The sequence below is a fragment of the Phasianus colchicus genome, chromosome 19 (assembly GCF_987193195.1).
Source record: "Phasianus colchicus chromosome 19, bPhaCol1.hap1.1, whole genome shotgun sequence".
NCBI lineage: Eukaryota > Metazoa > Chordata > Aves > Galliformes > Phasianidae > Phasianus > Phasianus colchicus.
In genome coordinates, this window is record NC_143454.1 from 9,683,832 (window position 1) to 9,704,933 (window position 21,102).

General features: G+C 48.3%; 1 protein-coding gene across 4 annotated transcripts in view; it reads left to right on the forward strand.

Annotated features, from left to right (window-relative positions):
- COL5A1 (collagen type V alpha 1 chain) overlaps positions 1–21,102 on the forward strand; it is a 127,787-nt gene that overhangs the window by 42,667 nt on the left and 64,018 nt on the right. For all 4 annotated transcript variants that reach the window (XM_090121356.1, XM_031601829.2, XM_031601830.2 and 1 more), the window contains exons 5-9: positions 11,489–11,620; positions 13,475–13,621; positions 13,762–14,010; positions 17,677–17,823; positions 18,114–18,170. In XM_090121356.1, the coding sequence (XP_089977482.1) occupies positions 11,489–11,620; positions 13,475–13,621; positions 13,762–14,010; positions 17,677–17,823; positions 18,114–18,170 (732 nt within the window). The remainder of the gene's footprint in view (positions 1–11,488; positions 11,621–13,474; positions 13,622–13,761; positions 14,011–17,676; positions 17,824–18,113; positions 18,171–21,102) is intronic.

The following is a 21,102-nucleotide window of genomic DNA, read 5'->3' on the forward strand; positions in this document are numbered from 1 at the left end:
ATTGTCTGATGGAGCTGCAGAGCCTCTCTTTGTGAGAGGTGAGTTTTCATCACCACGGATGGCCGTGTCTAATGTTTGCTGGAAGCTTTGGTTTCCTTTCTAGCCTCTTCCCATTCTCTACCAAGGTGAGGACACTTCACCACCTCCCCTAGCCCTCTGCTTCCCTTTACATCTCCCTCCTCCATCATCAGTAGGGCTGGGGGCAAAGCTTCCTGGGATCCACACCTCCCCAGGGCTATGCTGCACAGGTGGAGCTCAGCAGGATCTCAGTGACAGCTTCCAATGGGGCTCAGTGTGACTCCAGCATCCCAAACGTGCCACTCCAGCCAGCGACTTCACTTCTTCACCGCCTGTTTTCCACCGAGCGAATCCCCCGTATGCTGTTTGCATCTCCAGCTTTGTGTGGGCGGCGCAGAGAGCAGAAGCTGCTCTCGTTCCTCATTTTCCATAGACGAAAGGGAAATAAATCAACGTGAAACCGGAGCCAGGAAACAGCCATGTTCGGTGCAGAGGGGGAAAGGCACAAAAGAGCAACACCGCGATGTGCTGTGCTGCAGCCCGTAATAAGGGGGAATCTGTTTTTTAAGCTATCCCTTATGGTTCACACATATGTCATTGAAGAATAACTTGTGTAGGGAAAAAGCTCTCCTCTCGCTCGGTTATTAGTGGATTATTTGATTTGGATGAAGAGGGGGAACTTTGGAAGAGTGTGATCAGCACTTGGTAACCCGGTGACATCAGGAGGTGAGCTTGGATGGGGGGAATGCAGCACTAAATGGAACAGTAAAGAAAACAGGGAACTTGAGTATGTGGTCAGGCCTGCAAGACCACAAGAAGAAATTTGAAGGCTGGGCAGCGTTTGGCAGCCTTTCCTCTCTCTAATTTGGGTTTATGTAGAGTTTTCAGAGACTGCACGCTCCCCTCAAGGCTGTCTCTCCTCTCCAAGGAAAACTCTGCTGTTTTCTCATTTTGCATGAGAAATGGAGCTTGGCTCAAAGTGCTGAGCCCTCAGCTCAGGCACAGGGCTGCTCAGGTCGAGCATGGTGGGGAATGAACCCCCGGATGATGAGAACTGGGAGGAGAGAGCAGAGATGTGCTCGAAGAGCTGTGCTGGGCAGGGGGAACAGCAGCTCGATACACCGGGCACAGAATGAGGGCGTGATTTCAAAACTGTTCATTGTTTCATCTTCTCAGCTTTATTAACTGCTAGTTAAGTGCTGGCGGATTGTGATAGACAATGACATCCATTCATTTTGTCCCATTCATTTCTCAGAGGCCTGGGCTGGGCTTTCTGTCCTTTTTTCTTTTTTCATACTGGACAGGCTGATGCTATGGAAATGCCTCCCACTGCATGCAAGCTATTGGTTAACAGTTTTCCAGTGGGCACGAATGCCAGTTTTGTGGGACGATGCTTGTGAGGTTGCCCTGGCAACGATGACCAACCTGCATGGATCCCCACACCCATGGACATCCCCAGAGCTGTGGGCAGGGCTGTGGAGGGCAGTTGGGTGCCTTCAAGCAATGACTGCAAGGCAGCGTATTGCCTTGTTGCATAAATGCCCCTGATTCATCCTTACATGGAAACTTCTTCCCTTGACCATCAAAATCCCATTGCCGACTGCATCCTGATCTGCCCTGCATACCTACTGAAGCCAACTTCAAAAGTGGTTATTAAAAGAAATGTTTTGAATTATGTAATTTGCTGCTTGCAAGTGTTCAGCAGCATCATCTGACTTGATGTTTCAGCTGGGGAACAGAACCGTGCTATGGGAATAGATCTGAGCCAAACAGGCTCCTATTTGAAAGCAATTGGAAGGAACTGCTTACAAAACTGGCACTGTCTGCTTACCCATAGCCATTATTTTGCATGCAGGTTGGCACTGTCAATAGCTTTAAAAACAAACAGCTCTGTGTGGATGTCTGATAGAATGGTATCTTGTCATTTTGAATAATCGATTGCTAGGAAGTCACTCTCAGCTCCTGGTGTTGGTATTGTAGAGAGACAGTGGTTACTTCTGGGAATTCAGAATTCCTTTAGAAGTTATCCTATAGATCTGCACTATTTCTGGCTAAACGTTTGTAATTTGCAGGGGGAAAACAAACCAACAAAAATCCCTGCAGTGGCTCTGCTATAAAGGTTGTGTCTGGGCTTGAAGCAAGAATAGTGACAGCAGAGCACACAGTGATTGTAGGGCCTCTGTTTTCAGGGAGCAGAGATGTAATTTGGTAATTGTAATCTGCATAGGCTGTGACACGTTGATAATTTGAAGGCAGAAATCACAGCGTGGCAAACTGCTGTGTGGTCACATAGGGGGAAGAGAACCAACCTCCACGGTTTGATCATGGTGTGTTTGATGGAGAGCCAGGAACAACAGCGTGTCTGCTGTGCAGAGGATGACTCTGTGTGAGGGAAGGCTCAGGTGAGGTCACCTTGTGGCAATACCATCCTGAACGTGGCCAGTGTTGTGTAGTGTCAGCCCTTTGGGCTCCGCTGTGTTCCCTGCCATTCCTCTAAGAGCTGCCTTGCTGAGACCTGATTTTTGTCCTCCATTCTTCTTGGGTTTGGAAAACTGAGGAGATGAAGGGTGTCTGCTATGTATAGGCAGAAATACAATAACTGCTCATTTTGTGGTGCTCCAGCTCATCTTGTTCCAGTTACTGTTGTAATTGGGAACCTCAAAGATGCCTTGAGATTAGTCTGGTTGGCATTCCTTTTAATTTGCCTTGTGGTCACTTGCAGCTTCTCCTATGGCAGGAACCTTACAGAGATGCCTTGTCCTGAATGCTACTATGACCAATCAGATGTGAACCTGCTGCAAAGCCTTCACTCAGACAATGAACCTGTATCGTGCCTTTCTTTTACCTGGCTGCCTGTTTTCATGATGTTTATAGGAATTTAATTAGCTTGAGCCTTTTTCCTCTGTCAGATGTGATTGAGATCAGCATTGAGATGCAGGAGTTATTGAGGCAGACAGACACACCTGTAGCTGCACAGATCACACATGGCTTGCTTTCGGGGTAAACCAGCCCCAAAAAAATGCATTGCTGTCCTAACGAATTTATTAGAGGGGAATGCTTCCTCGTGTGTTAGAGTTTAAACCTTCAGATTAAATAACTACCGTGGTTTCTGGCATACGCAGCAGAGATGAATATTTGGTTGCTGGGGGTATGGTGGTGGCCAGAAGGCTGGCTTGATGCTTCAGTGAAGGTGTTTCCCCACCATGTTTCTATGAGGGATGTACCCCTCTAGGCAGGAGCCCTGAACACAGCTGGATTTGCTCTAGCTTCTTGTGTTGGCAGAAATGGATCAGCTCTGCCAAGGACCTCTTCTAGGTCTGACCTCAGCATCTCTCATTCCCTATAAGATGGCATGTTTGTGCCAAGTCCTACTGCCAAGCTGGCCCTGTGTGCAAAATCTAAACTTGCTCTTCCCTCCTTCCAGCTCTTCTCAGAATCAGTTTTCCTACTTTTCAGTCAAAACTAGACAGGGGAAAAAAAAGATTTAGGCTATTTACCACATTCATGGGAGTTTTGGAGCAGCCAAAGAAAACGGAGTCGATTTGGAAGGGCTCTCTGCAGCCAGCTTTTTATCTTTTCTCTTTTTATTTTTTCACCCTGCCCCAGAAATAGAAAGAACACCTTTGCCCAGCCAGCAACTCAGAAATAACTCGGAGAAAGATTTATTTCTTCCATTCCTGCCTGGTTAGTAGCGTGGCCTGGATGGGTCGCTCTGCAAGGTTTCCATCTCACGGCTCTGAGAACATCTCAGGGCTTTGGTGGCTCAGCCCCAGTGAGCCAAAGGGATCTGGCTGCTGTCCTGTTCTCTCTCCTTGGGAAGGTGGCCTTGCAGGAAGGAGATACGCAAAGGCAGAGGGCAAATGAGGGGGATGGATGGAGTTCTTCATCCTGCAGCCCTGAAGAGCTGTGGTACTGAGGCTGTTGGCTTCTTGCACTGCTGGAGGGTGCAGAGGGCAGGTTTTGTGTCTGGGCTTTTGTGTCCTGCAGTGAGGAGTGGGCTCTGCTCTGCAGGGAATAACCAGGACCTGGTGGGAGCTGTGTTTGCTCAGTGATGGCCTTCACAGGAAGAGAGGAAGAGGCTGATGATAAGGATTAAGCTTCAGGAATGTCAGGCTTTAGTAGGATGCGTGCTCCATGCAAACTAATTCGTTAGGAAGGCAGTCTTGCAAAAGTACCCAAATCTGGATGCTTTCTAGAAAAGCTCCTCTGTCAGTGGATGGGCTCATTCAAGTCACAGAATCATAGAATGGTTTGGGTTGGAGGGGACCTTTTCGATCATCTATTTCCAACCCCCTGCTGTAGGCAGGGACGCCTCCTCCTAGACCAGATTGCTCACAGCCCCATCCAGCCTGGCTTTGAGTGCTGCCAGGGAGGAGGCATCTCCAGCATCACTGGGGAACCTGCTCCAGGATGGAATGGAAGTACTCTGGAAAAGTCTCACAACCGTAGAACATGTGTTAAGTGTCTGTATGGGGTGGTATTCCTGAAATAAACAGTTGAAATAGGGTTTGTGCATGTTCAAATAAAAAATGCAACCACATCTTTGAGGCTTATCAGCAAGGATGAAGCACGCATAGAGGGGCAGCTGAGCGTGTGCATATATGTGCAGATGTGAAGCATCTCGTGTGGATAACCTAACCTGCAGCTGCTGCTTTAGGGAGAAAATATTTACTTCAATGTGATGAAATTTGAACTAGAAGTCATGCAGTTTAATACAAACGTGTGGTTTGGATTCCTTGTTCTTCCCATGTGTTTCTAATCTGCTGCAGGGTTCAGACATCTTCCCAGAGCATACGATTTACCAAAAAAAAAAGTGTAAAAATACTCATTTTGCAAATGTAAAGACTGACTTTACAATAAGAAAATGAAATTTGGCAATCATATCCTGCCTGTAGCCAGGTAGAGAGATGTTGGGGCTGTCAGGGTGTTTCTTTCTTTGCCTTTAAAACTCCGAACTGTGCTCTATTCTTTTCCCCCACTTTGAAATAGCCACAGAAACCTCTCGTATTATTTTTGCCTGTGTTACTGCAGCTCTTGGCTGGGCTGTAAAGGAGGAGTGAATATAAAGCAGCCTTTTGTAAGACGGGTCTCTCCCCGTCCGTCTGTCCTTCCAGGCTGGGTTCTGCGGTATGAGGAAGCTGTCTGATGGCAGCTCCCTTTTCCTGTCCCTAACTGACTGCTTCACACCCGAAAATCCAAGCAGATAAGATTGTGGTTTGTTTAAAAAGCCATAAAAATGTATTAAAAATAGCTAACGGAGCCGGGCACGATGGCTGGTGAGTTAAGGATATCTCTCTTTCAGTGCGTTCCAGCAGTCTTTTGTGTTTGCTTAATAATTTTTTTAGAAGTCAGCTTGGCTGCCTTTTCCTTTCCTGCCGTCCCTGCTGCTTGGCGGCTGCTTTGCCCTGCCTGCACCTTCCCATCCCAACCCGAGTTACGGTGTTGCTGCTCACTCAACAGAGAGGAACGCAGACACGTCGCCCCCAGAGCACTGTCCCCATGGAAGGCAGCGGTTCTAAGGGAGATCTGGAGAGCTTGAAGCGGAAAGAAAAAACCAAAGCATGCACATATTCAATCCCAAAGGGCTGCGGTGCGCGGCGGTGATGCTGGCAGTGATGCCACCGTAGGCAGAGCGACCGATGCAGGCAGCTGTAGGGTGTGAGAATAACTTGGAGTCATTTCTCATCACCACTTCCCCTGGGTGAGTCCAGCTCCCTTGTGCAATTAGCTGTAATCATTATGAAGAGGAGCTGTCGGCTCAGCGACGCAGCCGCTGTCTGGCGGCTCGCAGCCCCAGACATGAGTCAAGGAAAGCTGGCCCTGACCCCACTACGTGCGTGGGACAGCCGCTGCCTGACCCAGGATGCTCCTGCAGGAGCTCAGCTTTTAACCACGGTCCACTTTTTGATGTGCTGGCCATGTCCACCCGCGGGTCTTTTTGCTTTTTCCCCTTTGGTTTTATTTCCTCCAAGCTTTGTTTTTATTTGTTGGAGCAAGTGCTATTGCTGCCTGCAGCAGTGCCTCTCGTGCAGCACAGTTCTGTAGGTCCTGCTGGGGCTTTTCCCCCTCTGAAACAAAACCACTGAGGAGCACCAGGGAAATGCAATAGCCTTGCAGTAAATACTTGGTAGGTTTAATGCTTTCTGTAGTTCTGCCAATGCCACCTGCTTCTCCAGACTGCCTGTTCCTTGGGGCGGAGAGAAGAACAATCTTTACATCCACCAGATTCTTGGATTTTAGTTAAATGAACAGGCAGCTGATCTGTTTTAGCTGTATTCTTCCACCCAGTTGGTGAGTTCTTGTTCTCCAAGGTCTCAGCATTGGCTTTAAGCAGGAAAGGATGTGGGATGCTCTGGAAGCAGTGCTCATTCCAGGCTTATGGGGTGATGATCTGCAGGGTGCGCACGTAGGGTTCTGTCTGACCACCACAGCCCCCATCACAGTCTGTTAAGCTCAGGGTTGGGTGAGGTTACATACAATTGCCCATAAGCATAAAACAGCCCGGGAGCTGTTCAAGACTTTAAAGCTGGTGATTAGATGTCCCCTCTGAAAGGACAAGGGTTTCAATTAGGCACCGTGCCGGGGCTGGAGCGGGGTTGGCATAGGAATGGCTGGTTGAGCATGGCTGGTTTTTTTCATCTTCTCCCTTTGTTTTCATGGTATTGACAGTCCATACATGAGATGCTCTAAGGGTGCGGGATGTGAGCATTGTGAATGGGCTTGGGGGTAGGGATGTGGGACTGGGAAGGGAAAAAGGGCTCTGGGCTGCCAGAGTTTGGTGAGGATTCCACGGAAAATCTCGGGAAGAAATTGGGAATGATTAATGGCTGTGACAAACTCAGGCATTTGGAAAAGCAAAAAATCTTTCATCCGTTACAAATAGGAAAGTATCTGTTGCCTATGAAGCACCACTGTGTAAATAATCCATACTGTGGATGAATGCTGTGTGTGTTGTCTTTGGGAATTAGCTGTGTTATTCCTGAAGCAAAAATGGACTTTGCATTTGCTTGGTCCACTTCCACAGGTGCTCGGCACCATGCCTGGGGCTGCAGCCACTGCCTGGGGAGTGCTTACATGAGAGTGGGATGTTGTTGACACTGGGGGGCCGTTAGAACTGAGGCTAATGGAGAAAAATAGTATCTGCTTGGAAATCAACATTGTATGAATGTCTCCCAGTCTATCAACAACTTGGGTCCTTGACTGCTGTTTGGGTATTGGCAGAGTGATGGCTTCTTCAGTGGAGCTCTCCAGAATTAGCAAAGCCATCTGGCTTTTGCTCTCTTCTGAGAAACTTTCCTGTCCTCCTCTTTCACTAAGGAGCCGTTGCTAAGCAGCTTGTGATTTGTATTGCGATGTTACGCTGCAGCCTGTCATAACAGACAACCATGTTGTGTGGGTCTGTGCAAGCACACAAGAAATGCAACCTCCTTGCTCTGAAAATCCCTGTTTGGAAGAACCAGCCAGGAAAAGGTGCAGTGAGGAAGGGAAACCATCGTCAGTCCTTGAGAAGGGCTTTTGCTTGAAGCCGTATTTGTTTTTAGAGCGGCATCTGTCCCCTTTTCTTTGCAAGATTATTTCTACTAAAAAGGGCTCAGAAGAAGCTCCCATCTGAGTGCCAAAAGTCAGGAGGGATCCATTCTTGTGGTGACCTGAGCACAGGAGGGGAAATAGCGGAGGTCTCACAGCAAAACCGCCTGTCTGCTCCTGCAGCCCCCCTTGCACAGGGCGAGGAAGACAAACATCCGTGTTGCCTTCACCCCAACCACCAAGTATTTGCAGCTGACTCGGTTGCTTGTGAGACGAGCCCTTCCCTTCTTTATTTTTGATTCTCTTTTGAGGCAGCTCGCCAGCTATTGGCTTCTAGTTTTGTACTGCAACATGTTTGGAAGCCCAAAGGATGCCCGTTGGGTGCCAGTCACTCCAGCTGGTCCAGTGAGAGCAGTCTGGGATGCAGGTCATGGTGTGACCCCATTGCTGCCATTTGGCTTCTCCTCTGCAGAGCTGTGTTTAAGGGACGGACCCTCGGGCGATGCCGATACGCCGTGTCCTTAGCAGAGAGCCTTCATCCCTGGGCAAGTGCTGATGACAGCTTCTATCAAGCGGAACATCTGGGGCTGGCAGGCCGTCTCTGAGACAGGGATTAGGTTTGTTGGAAGCTCGCTGGTGGCTGGGATCTCAGTGCTTTCATCACAGAGCCATGCTGAACTTCTGCCACTCTTAATGCGGCTGGCTGGGTCTGTGTTTGTGAAACCAGTGAGTTTGTCATAGTGAAACTCAGCAACGTTCTGATTGCTTCTAATAATTGACTTTTTTTTTTTAATATCACAGCCACATATGGGTTTTGGTGGCTATCTGAGTTAGACGTGGGAGCTTAAAAAGGCTCATCGAGCAGTAATTATTCTTAAAGATGCTCACTGTCACTAAGGTGCCTGTGGCAACACACTAAAACAACAGTCCAAGTAATTATTGCAACAGTCCAAGTAATTATTAATGCATTGCAGCGGGAGCCCTGAAGAAGCCCAGTACTTCTGGAGCTGCTGCCAATGCCAGATGAAGTCACCGTGCTTATCTTCGCCAGCTGTTTGTTTTGTTGAACCACAGCAATTTCTCCAAGTTACTGAAGTTGATGTCATTGGAAGCGATGTGACATTTTTGCACACGTATAGAATAAGTGTTAAAAAATGCTCCTGAAGAGCTTTTCCAGTCTTGTCTGGGAGTTGGCTGGGGAGCTGAGTTCAACTGCCTCGATGGAACTTAATCCATAAAGCAAATGAGTCATCGGGCACCAATGGCTTTACCATAAATGTCAAACAATTTCTTACTGGTTGTGACAGTTAACGCTTACATCTGTTTGGTGGAGCAAAAAAAAGAAAAGAAAAGAAAAAAAGCCTCACAATTCAGAATCATTTTCATCAGCGTGCTGTGCTGCCTTTTCCCCTTTGCAGGAAGTTGTAGGAATAAAGGTCAGTGTTTGATTTATTTTCCTTTAGAAACACTGGCTCTTCAAGCAGGTGAAATATTGGTTCTTTTCAGAGGAAAAGGAAGAATCGATTTATCTGTGCAATGCGTGCCCAAGAGAGGCAGGTGTTGGGCTGCAGCATTGGAAGGGCTTCTTGAGAGCCCTCTGTGCTACCCAGGTGTCTGTGATTCCCCCACTATTCACGTGGGGCTTGAGGTTGGACGCTCTGTGGCTTGGATAGCCCTTTATTTGAAGCTTGGTCTTCAAAACCTCACTTACTTGGCTGGTAAATGCTTTAAGCCACCAAGGGAGAGCGTTCCCCCCTCTTGCAAAAGGCCTCGTGGAAAATCTGTGGCTGTTGAATGGATGTGGAAAGGGGGGGGGTTAGCTTTAATTTTATGGCATCTTCGTTATCGCTGCTCGTGCTGAAAAAAGAAGATGCTGAAGTAGGGAGGAGAGAGGGCTGGATGTTGTGTGTAACCACAGAGGAAGCGAGCAGTCGTTGTGCAGAGGAGCAGAGCAGGGCTTGGGGGCAGCTCTCTCTGGGTGATATTTATTAGCTGCAATGCACTTGAGAGGACACAAGCAGCAAACCTCCCTGCACGGGTTGCTCTAGTTAAGGTCACCTTTCTAAATCAAAGAAACGGGGCTCTTGACAGCGGAGCTTTGTGCATCTTCTGTGAAGTTCAGATAGTGGGGCTTTTATTAGGGCCTAAATTAGTCCCTGTTATTGTTTTGTATTGAGGGATGAGGTCAGTTGACTGGGAATTTTGCTAACAAGGTTTCACTCCTGTCTGCTTTTTACAAATGTTAACACGGGGTGCCCACCAGAGCTGTGCACTTGCTGTTAATGAAACAAAGATGAACAGTCCAGCAACCCTCAAGCTCTCCTCCTTCCTCTGCCCCTGAGCTGCTCGACCCACATCAGTGCACTTGAGCTCAGATGCTCCCTGAGGGGCTCTCATCCTTCCAAAATCTGATGCATCGCTTTTCCTTCTGGTTTTGCATCCTTGCACGCTGCTGCCGGAACAGGAGAAGGATGAGCTTTGTTGGACAGGGTGATTGATTGGGTTTGAAAAGGAAATGGGAAAATAGGAGGAATGGTGGGTGAGTGATGCTCGTGGAGCACGGTGAGTTTGACAGGAGCTCTCTGAGGCAGCTCATGCTTTGTCGTGGCACACTTTGTGTGCTGGAGTTATTCAGGTGCATGCTGACTTTCTTAAGCTCTCAGCCCGGAGGTAGCAGGAAGCTTCACTCGTTTTCCTCACTGGGCCAATGCCCAGAGTTTCTGGGACTTGCAGTGATGTCCTTCCATGTGTTGCAATGCCTTGAGCAAGAAGATGCTCAGCTCCCGTTCTGCTGCTGGAATCAGAGTGTGGTTGAGATAAGATTTTTGTCCCACGTGTAGTTCAGGAGATGCTGTCAGCCGAGGCTAAAAGTGAACTATAGCAAATTCTCTCCTGTGTAACCTTTTGCACCGTGTTTAACCAACGTGCCTTTCTTTGCTTTATCTCTTCCTCAAGAAAAAACAACTTTAATTCTGGTCTCTGATAGGATACAGACTATCAGCTCTCCTTGAGGTGTAAATCCCACCTTATCAGGAAAAAAAGCTTTCAGCCTTCCTTCCCTGCCTCTCGGAGACAAAGACCAAGCCTGCTGTAGCGACTGTTTTATTTCAACTTCTTCCAACAGCACCGGATGCTCCTCATAACCTCGTGCAAAATGGGAAGCTTTAAGCACCTTGCTGAGAAGGGCATCAGTATCTTCACGTGGGTGTCAGGGGGGGTAGAGGTGGCTGAGCTCTTGTGATCTGATATAGCAGCTGGAAGGTTATTCCCAGCAGGAGCTCTAAGCGAGTTGTCGTGGCCAGGCTGGGCATCCTGCAGTGATGGGAAGCTTGGGAGCTGCCCTTGGCATTGGGATGAGGTGGTGTAGGTAACCCCACGGCCCAGCAGGTTGCACTGCAGGTGGTGGAGAGCTGGGTATGGGGCGCGTTCTGTGAGTCAGTCATTTGGCTTTATTTATTTAATTTGTTTTCCTGTTTTTTCCAAAGCTGCGACCCGTTTTCTGTTCGTTTCCGAAAGGTTATTCACAAAGAACAATAGGCTTAAACCAAGGCTGAATTTTAGGGCAGTTTGGATGTACAGAGAGCTCCGTGTGCCGTCGGAGGGTGGTCACTGCTGGAGTGCATGCATGGAGTTGAGCCTGACCTCCTGTTTCAGAAATATCCCTTGGTTTTCTACAGGGCTCCGAGATGTTCTGACCAGGCTCTTCTCTGAGCTTCTGGTTCCTATTATGTGCCCAAGTAGTTGTGCTGTAATGCTCCTTTTTCCCCCTCCTCTCCCCCACCCCGACGCCTTCACAGTATTTCTCTATCATTAAAGAAGACTTTTTTTCCCCTACCTAAACCATCGGCTGCAAAAATCCAAGCAGTAAAATCTTTCCTTATGCTGCCAGTAAACTGCTTTTGGTGCTATCATTAAACCTTGCCTTTGGCTTCCCTCCCTGCAGGGTGACATCCAGCAGCTGCTGATCGTGGCCGACCCCCGGGCAGCCCATGACTACTGTGAGCACTACAGCCCCGACTGTGACACCGCCGTCCCCGACTCTCCACAGTCCCAGGACCCCAACCAGGATGAATATGTGAGTAGGAGCTCGTGGCTGCAGGTGTGGGGATGCTCTGGGGGCAGCGATACCGGGCTCCGTGCTGTGGTTGCAAAGCTTAGCTTGCTTGTTTCAATCTGAAGGGACCTTAAAAGGCCATGTGTTCACTGCTGGGTGCTCAGAGCCCCTCCAATCTGACCTTGTGTGTCTGCAGGGATGGGGCACCGCTGCCTCTCTGTGCAACCTGCACCAGTGCTGCACTACCCTTATAGGAAAAAACATCCTCCTCCTATCCAGTCTTTCTCCTGTCTCACTTTCCTGTAAATCCTTTATAATGCAGTGGCTGAAGCAGGGGTTGTTTTTAGGATCCTGCAGTCCTGGTCTCCTGCCTGCATGGCTTTCCCTTCTCATCTGTGCTCTTCCAGTGAATGCAGTGCAGGTTTGCTCAGAACCTTGCAGAGGACAGAGCCTGAGCCGATGGAAGCACTGACCTTCCCAGGCAGGCCAAACCCCATCCAAAATGTGCACCTGCTTCTAAAATCCAATTTTAGCTCTTAAACTTGAAACCAGATTAAGTTCTTTTTTACTCCTTTGAAACGACAGGTGTCAAAGGCAGGAGGAGGAATTTTTTTTTTGCCTGTACGTTTGCCATTTGAATTTCCTTTTGGCAGAAATGGTCCCAGCTGATCTGTAATGATTTCTCCCGTATGAGCTGCTGGGCTGTGCAAGGCAGCTTTTCCTACAGTCAGAGCTTATTTTCTTTAGAAAAAGAAAAGGAAAAAAAAAAAAAAAGAAAAATGGGGGTGCCTCCATATTCCTGCTACTCAATCGGAAATGTCTGAGTGCAGCTGATTTCTAGAAGACCATCATCTGAATTTGCCACATTTAGAAGAGGTCTCAAGCTCAGCTCACAGCAATTAAAGCGTCTGGCACCCTCAGGCACTCCTCAGTGCTTTGGCTGCTGCTTCTGCCCAGTTTGCAGCAGTGCAATGCCCTCTGCTTTACTCTCAGCTGCTCCCCACTGATGTGCAGTACCGTTGCCATGCTCTGGCTCGTGCACTTCGGGCTTTGGGTTAAGAAGCTGCTTTGTGGAGTGCAGCTTGCAGCAGTGCAGCCCGTGGAAGCTGTAACCATGCTGCCAGCGCTGCTGGAGGACAGACTCTGGTGTGATCAAAGTGCATGGTAGTAGGAAAAGAAAGCTCTTCTTCTGGAGCCAGCAGTGCAACAAGGGCTGGTTTGTCTCTGGGCTGTGTTGCTCTGTGTAAGAATAACTCATCCATGCGTCTGCTGCCAGCCAGAGCGATGGGCTGGCAAAGAAATTGGCCGTGCCCAGCTGTAACCAAACGTTTGGTTTGTATTTCAATCTGAAGAATGACTGACGCCTTGTGGAAAACTCTGAAAATATCTGGGTTTTGAAGCCCTCCTGCCTGCGGGTCACGGGCAGATAGGAAATCACAGGCATGCTATTAGGAGAGAGAAGAGCAGCTCGGCTGCTTGGAGTGGTGCTGTGATGCACGTTGCCCTCTGCACATCTGAGGCATGACCCAGGAGGGCTCACCAATTGTGTGTTAAAAACAACACAACTGTTTTTCTGTTTTGTAGGTTAGCTGAGGGTGACCAAACTCCTGCTGAGTGGCTTTGCTCTCTTTGCTAAGGCAGAAATTGCCCCTGGGCTGAGAGATTAGCGGGGACCTGAAAGCACAGAGCAGCCCAAACCCAGGCTCCTGGTGTTGCAGAAGCTGAAGAATAAGAGGAAGGGAAACTGCCGTGGTCACTCCACAGCAGAAATGTAGTGATGCATGGACCACTGGCATGAAGGAAACCTACAGAGGTCTGCTGGGCATGCACTGGGTGCCACCAGCTGATGTTCTGCTGCTTGTATTCTCTCTGCAGTATACCGATGGGGAGGGAGAAGGGGACACCTACTACTACGAGTACCCCTACTATGAAGATGTTGACGAAGCTGTAAAGCCTGAAGCACCCACCACCAAACCTGCACCCCCAGGAGTGGCTGCTGGAGAGAGACCCGAAACCAAGCAGGTACCCACGTGAGGTCCTGGTTGATAAATGGCACCTTCATGGAGCTGTGAACCAGGGAGGGCAATGCAAAACATCTGTTTTGTTCCACCTATTGTGGTGTTTTTCATCTATGCTTGTTTGATTTTTATTTTCCACTCTAGGACTATCCTTCCCCCACGCCATCCCCTGAAACAGGGGATCCCAGCAGGCAGACCAAAGGGGCTGCACCCGTGGACGACCCCCTGGTGGACGAGTACAACTATGAAACCATCAACGAGGAGTACTTCACACCTCTGCCCTATGAAGACATCAACTACAACGAAGAAGTAGACCCCCAGGGAGGGCTCACTGAAAATGCAGTGGAAGCGGAGCTCCCCACGAGTACCGTCATCACCTACAACGAGACTGATGTAATTTAATGAGTCCTTTTCCTTTCAGTTTGATTATATATATATTTTATCTCTGTTATTCCTTAGCCCTGAGCAAAGGAGATGTTGATGATCCATATGGTAAATCTGCAGGTGGCTCGGGCAGCTCTGCGAGAGGAAGTGTCAGGGTGTGGGATATCTTCATTTTGTCATTCTTACTGAATGGCACTTTCACATTTTTCAGATGGAAACATAAAAAAAAAACAGCCAAACGACTTCAACAGCCCCACATTTGAATTATTCCATTTGTCCACAGATGGCCTCTGTCTTGTTGAGGATCTACTGACAATGGAATCAGCCCAGATCCCACAGCTGATTCTCTTTGGAGTGGTTGCATTTTTGGTTCCCCACATTTAATGTCACCATGTCACACTTGAGACTGCTCTGCCCTTAAGGCTTGCCCAGTTTTTGTTTTTATTGGTCTCATCCTCCGATGAGACTGAAATGAGCTGTCATGCAGCTGTGTCCTATAGCTCGCCAGGCAAGGAAATAACTTTCTAGTTGATGAGGCAACTTCTTCGTTACCCAGGAGCATCAGCATGGGGAGCTGATGGCAGGATGAGGTTTCCTGGGGTGGGATTTGGCGGCGCTCTGTGGTTCTTCCTCGAGCAGAGCAGAAGTGAGCAATGGGACCGTGAAACTCAAGGCTTGCTGGGAGGTGTCAGAGAGTGGCAAAAGAGACAGCAAAAGCTGGCCAAGATAATTGGAGGTGGGCCTGAAAGCGTGAATTAAAAGGTGTCAGGGAAAGTGTCCAAGGAAGAGCTGAAGAGTGAGGGGGTGTTGAGCCCAGACGGATGGGATGGAACTGTTGGGAGAAGGCTGAGTGGGGTGGGGAGATGCTCAGGGGGAAAGAAAAGCACTCCAGCAGATGGATGGACTGAGCGCCAGCCTGAGGGAACCAAAGGATGGGAAATGTTTCTGTTTCCTGACGTGAAGCCAGAAATCTTTGGCCAAACTTGTGCTTTCTAATAGGGAGGAATTAAAGATCGGATAGGGTGATCTTAAAAAAAAAAAAAATATATATATATATATATATATATATATATATATATAATAATAATAAATAAATAAAAAATTTGGAAGTGGAAATAAGAAGCTTAAGGGCCTCTTTAAATTGTTAGGAAAATCAAATAGAAGAGGAGCAAAGCTCAGGTAGGGAAATATTAGTAGGGAAATAAAAGCTTTCCTGTGTGAAAACTCAGCCTGCTCTCCCAAAGCATCACAGAGAAAAATCCTGAGGCTGCCCACCTCCAGCAGCTCGAAAGTGCATGTAAATGGGAAAGGCCATGGGACTGCTTGGGGTGAGAATCTGCTCCGCTTCATCCACTGAATCCTGCAGTGATGAGCAGAGAGGGGACATGACTTGCCCAGCTGCAGGAGGTTCCCATGCACTGAGGGCTGATGCAGTGTGACAGAGCCCCAAAAGGTGCATAGCAAGGAGATAAGGGTTTGCACTGCAGGGTGGGAGCTGGGAGCCCTGCCTGCAACTGTGAGCTCGTGGTGAAGCTGAATGCTTTCATCCAGCAGCAGAGCAATCTGAGCAGGGTGGGTGTGAGGGATGTCACTGAGTTCACCTGTCTGGATTTTGGGCAGACTGTAGTTTCCTATGATTGGAATTCTAAGGGACTTGGTCTTACAGGAGACTGAGGGAGAGGTTTTGGAGGCAGGCTTAGTCTGTTAACTTTCCTGGGCTTGAGTTTGCTTACAGCTAATGACTCTGTGATAAACGTCGGCAGAGCAATGCTGAGATTTAGTAGGCAGCAAAACTCCTGTGAACATGAGGAGCTGGGGACAGATATATTCTGTTCATTGCCTGCTATTCATCAAACAGTTTGCTTTGCTTGTCCGGATGCACGCAGCAAAGACTTCTGAGCTGCATCCTTTCTTGAGAAGGAAGGCTAAAAGATGATTTAAATGAGGTTGTTATCAGCAATGGAGCATAGCAGTAGTTTGCACAATGATTTTTTTGACCCCCTGTTTTCTTTTTGCACTGTGTTCTGAATTCAGGTTGCTTTTGTTCTTTCTCTTTCTGAAGCACCTGAGGATCTCAGCACAGGGAGCTTTCCTTCTGCTCTGCCCGCTTATTCTGGATATTATCTCCTTCCAAGCAAATTGATTTGGGGATATCAAAACATCAAAAGAGGCATTTCTGATGTTTGCATGTCACGAAACGCAATTTGAGGAAGTTTGCTGTGTTATCTCTAAAAGCTTTGTAAGGAGATGAACAAGCTTTAAGGTTTCAAAGTGGCCTGATCCAGGCTTTGGGTTAAGAATCATTCCTAGAAGATTTCTTGTGAGATACTGGCAAATAAATTTACTTTTGAGGCTCTCTGCTCCATACCTTGAATGGACGATTTGCTGTTGCTGTAATCAGACGTAACCATTTCCCAAATGGCAGCAGCACAGCAAGGAAATGGGGAGAGAGGGGGGTTGTTGGGAACTGCTTTGTAGCAGGGCTATGGAATTCAGTGATGCCCTTTGGGATTTTGCCTCCGTCCCCACATTTGCAATGCTCTGGTTCAGGAAAACATGAGATGGGATGATTTGTCATGAGTTCTCCTTGCTGATTAAATGATGGAAGTGGGCAGGAGTAGGAAGCACACTGCCTTCTAATGAGGCTGCTTCTTTAAATCCTCCTGTATGCAGATACAGATGCTAACGCTCATGGATTCTGAGCAGTTCTGGCACAGAAACAAGGTCTGCAAATGATGGTGGCATTTAAGTGAGTTTGAATTCATAGCAGTGAAGAGATAATCTCTCTGGGAAGCACTGGAAGTAATTCAATTTATGGACCATTTTGTTCATTAACAAGACGGGAAGGAAACCAAATGATTATCAGTACATTTCCTTCCTTACAGTGCTCTTCCAACTGGAGGATGCTGGGAGATAGGAGGCTGCAGAGAGGGCAGGGAGATGGACATAAGCAAGGAAACTGTGCTACATGTCTGGTGTCTCTGTACTGCAGTATCTGTTGCTGTGAAGAAGCAGAAAGGATTTTAGCGATTAATGCATCAGATTTGTAAAATCTGCCCCTGCTCTTTGGAAAAGCAGGGTGGACTTGGATCGCAGACAAAACAAACAGGAGGGCTTCGTATAAACAAACTGGGATTTTTCCACATTTCCCTCCTGTAATTAGCTTCTCATAAGGACGCATTGCATTTATTTTTTTTTTTTTTGACTGGGATTGTGAGAATGGGACGGGGTTTGATTTATTTATTTATTGACTTTGGTGCTTGTTAATCCAATGGCTTCAATATTCAGGCTGTGGGAGGCGAGCAGGAAAATCCACGTTTCTCAAAGCCTCTGGAGTTCGTGGGGATGTCCCAACACAAACCCCTGCTTTGTGCTGCTTTGTTTGCCTCACTCAGACACTTTCACTGTTATTCTGTGCTTAGGGGGGATAGCTGCTGCTGGGGAAGGCCAGAATTGTGTGAAGATCCTTCCATTCTTCTTGCCTGCCTTTGGGGAAGACTCTTGGAGGTCACCGGAGACCTTAAAACTTCAGAATTCAACTTTTGTTGTGCTTTCTATTGCCAACCATTAGCATGAAGCTGCTTCCATCCCCAAACCCCACAGTCCCCCCTGGGGCTTTCTGCATGCACATCTGCAGAGATTTGCAGCCTGACGCATTGCTTCTCTCAATTCCAGGCTGCTCAAGGAGGAGATGACCTGGATAAAGACTTCACTGAGGAAACGATAAAAGAATATGATGGGAATTACTACTATTATGACAGAACAGTGTCCCCTGACATCGGGCCTGGGATGCCTGCCAACCAGGACACCATCTATGAAGGGGTAAGGGATTTGGTTTTTGGTTTTTTTTTCCATCAAATGCACACTTCAGAAACTATTTTTTTCCCCCACAGCTCAAGATGAGCAATGCAAAAAGTGGTGATCCCATCCCACTTGGGTTCATCCATCCAATGTTTGCCATGACATCAGCATCTTCTTGCTCAGGGCAGGTGGTGATGCCCCACTTGTGCTGTGCACGGATGTTGTGACATTGCCTCCTGTTCCTGCTCAGGACTGTTGGTTCAGGTGATGCTCTCTCTGACTGCTTGATTTTGTTCTGTTCTGTGCTGTAGATTGGAGGCCCACGGGGTGAGAAGGGGCAGAAGGGCGAGCCTGCCATTATTGAGCCGGTAAGGACAACCTCTCTGCATTCTCTATGGTCTGGTGCTCTTGGTAGTACAGCTGAGAAGAAAATTTCCCATTACTTGGTCCATTTTAATATAAAATACCGTAATTATTTCTTTTTAAGATGCTTCACAAAGCAGCTTAAATTAGGAAGGAAGTGCTCAATTTCCCATGACATCTCATTTATCAAAGTGCAACCCCAGACCTTCCAAAATGGAAGTGCCTGGCAGAGGCCATTCCCCACCTCTATGGGGATTTTGGAGGTCCCACAATGCTACTCCTGCAGCCTGGGGCCAGACCACACTGACCCAAAACTTCTGCTTGGGGACGGCTTCAATGGTGCAGCCAATGGGTTTGTCTCTGTGCAAATAAAGGGTTCTCAGAGCACAGCTTGCTCCGTTGCCTGCTCCCAGATCCCAGCAGCTTCCAGAGAAGCCCTTTGTTGTCCCAGGGGGAACATCAGTACTTTCCTTCTTTACAGTTCCACTCTGACCCATTCCTGGGGTTGTTTTGCTTTCTTAGGAATGGTTATTAGCTGTGCAATCTGCACAAAAGGCAGGTGCCCAGCAGAGCATCCCATAGGTGCAGGTTGAGCCAGAGCTCCCCAGTGCTGCTCACGTGCCCTCAGCAGGACACGGAGTTGTTGGCACATGTCTGTGTGTCCATGTCTGTGTCCCTGTTAAGGTGCTGGGGTGCTCCTAGGCTGGGAGCAGGGCTTGGCATTGCTGTACTCACCTCGCCGGCCACATCTCCAAAGGGCCAAGCTGCACTCCAGCAGCTCAATTAACCCAGTTTCTCTTGGCAGAGAGCCCAAGCAGTGCCCGGTGAAGCAGCAGAACTTCCCATTGCCCACAGCCCATTCTTTTCTCTTCCAATTCTTCCTCCATTTCCTTCTCAAGGAGACTTTGCCGATGCTGGCAGAGTGAGGAGCTGGGAGCAGCAGTTGGGCTTCACAGGTCTCCACCACTGCCTTATGAAAGCATTTCTGACCCTTCCTTCCCTTTCTGGGTCCTGCTCTCACTCTGCAAACAAAGGCAAGGAGCGAACACTTTGCTGAACCATGCAGCAACATGGAGAAGGCAGCTTCAGCAGCCCACCCTGGGCCGGAACCAATCTGAAACGTTACAAAGGCGAACAAAATAATGGTTAAGTTTAATCATCCAGAAAGAATTTGGCTGCCTTCGCTATTTCAAAACACTGGAGCACGTATAGCTTTTGCCAGAGAGTAAACAAGACCAAATGCCGCCGTGTTCCTATCCGTTCAGTTCCTCTTTAACAGAGAGAAATTCACATTTGCTGCGCTCTTTATCTGGTTTTTAATCGGAGCTGCAGCAGAGGGGGGAAAATAAAAACCGAAGGCGGGTTCTGCTGAATTCTCTCATCTTTGCCTTCGAGCTGCCTGTCCTTCAATCCTTGCTCTGTGCTGACGCTCACTGGAAGCAGCAGGGCAGCACAGGCTGCTCAGGGATGTGGCTGGGATGCTGGGACCCCCGTATCCTGGCTGTGGGGGTGACAGGCTGCCTTTCCCTGCTTTGGTCCAGACTCAGGTGCTCACAGCTGCCTTCGGAGATGGTTTGATCAGCTTTTGCGCAGCTCCTCTCTGCACTGTGGCCAGATTTTGTGCTTTTTCTGCAGTGTTAGCCTCACTTGTGGGTAGCAACGGGGTGTTGAGGGGAGTGACGTCCCTTCTTCCCCTGGATGGCCCCAAAAATGTGCTCTGCTTGCCGCCCCCAGGGCAATCCCCATGGTGCTATGCCCCCACAGCCTCCCATATCCCCACTGCTGATGAGCGGTCATGTAAACAGCAGCGATCTCTTGCCGAGGAGAATCTCCAGATGTCCCTAAAGCTGGAGCTCAACATAAACCAACTGATAAATATGGGAAGATGCCAAGGATGTTTGCAACGTGAATGGGCTAATTAACCCTGGCTGTGCATAGGAGCATCCTGCGGTCGGCTGTGGGAAGCAGAGCTCAGCCCTGTGCATGCTCAGGCCCTGGTGGCACCCCCAGAAACTTCTGGGGCTGGGGATCTCTGCATCGAAGTGGAGGCACTGTTAGCAGAGGGAAGGAGAAGGGCTGGTGTTGGGTTCTGTATTGGAGGCTGCCACTCACCAATGTGCCATCGTTTGTCTCAGTGGGGATGGGCTCTGCGGTCCCTGTATGGGGAGGTGTTTGCTGAGAGCTCTGGGATTTTCTATGGAAAAGGAGCTAGGGCCTTGTGGGTGTCATTTCTAGGGGATCAAGATCACCTGCCCCATCCTGGTAGCCCTCAACAGCAAGGAGCTCATATTTAGTGTGGGTTGAAGGGGTATTGTGTAGGGATTACTTCTAATTCCCAGCCAGAGGAGAGCAATGCCTCCATGGTTGGCAGTGAAATTACTTCTAGAAAGCATTTGTCTGCTTGAATGGGAGGTTTCTTTCCTGCCTCTTACATAGCCATGAGGGGGAAGAGCAACCAAATAAATAAATGAACAGAAACAGCTCAATTCCACTGAGTATGGGCTAGACCTGATTTAAAGTTAGGACAAAATATTTAGATGAAAAAGAATGGAATAACATAATTCTGCTGTTTTGCCTGCACAGTGATTTCCTGGGTACACAGAGTAAATCACAGTATGCAGCCTGCTAGGAAAGTAATTTCAAAAAAAAACCAAAACCCTTGCAGTTTGCTTATTAACTTTCTATTGTTTTTTCTCCAAGCTGCTGGGTCTTAGAGACTGCTGCTTCCCAAAAAGCAGCTCTTCTCCCCATCTCCATAACTGAGGTTTGCCCTCTAGTGAGGGGAGGAAGGCAGTGAGCAGGAAGGCAGCCCCACGCTGGGGTGGAGGGCTGTTTCTTCATGCCCTGCATGATCCAAATAAATGATATTTGATGATGTCACTGAGGGAGTATGGAAGCCAGCAGCAAGGCCTGAGCTATTTAAGGATGGAGAAAGGG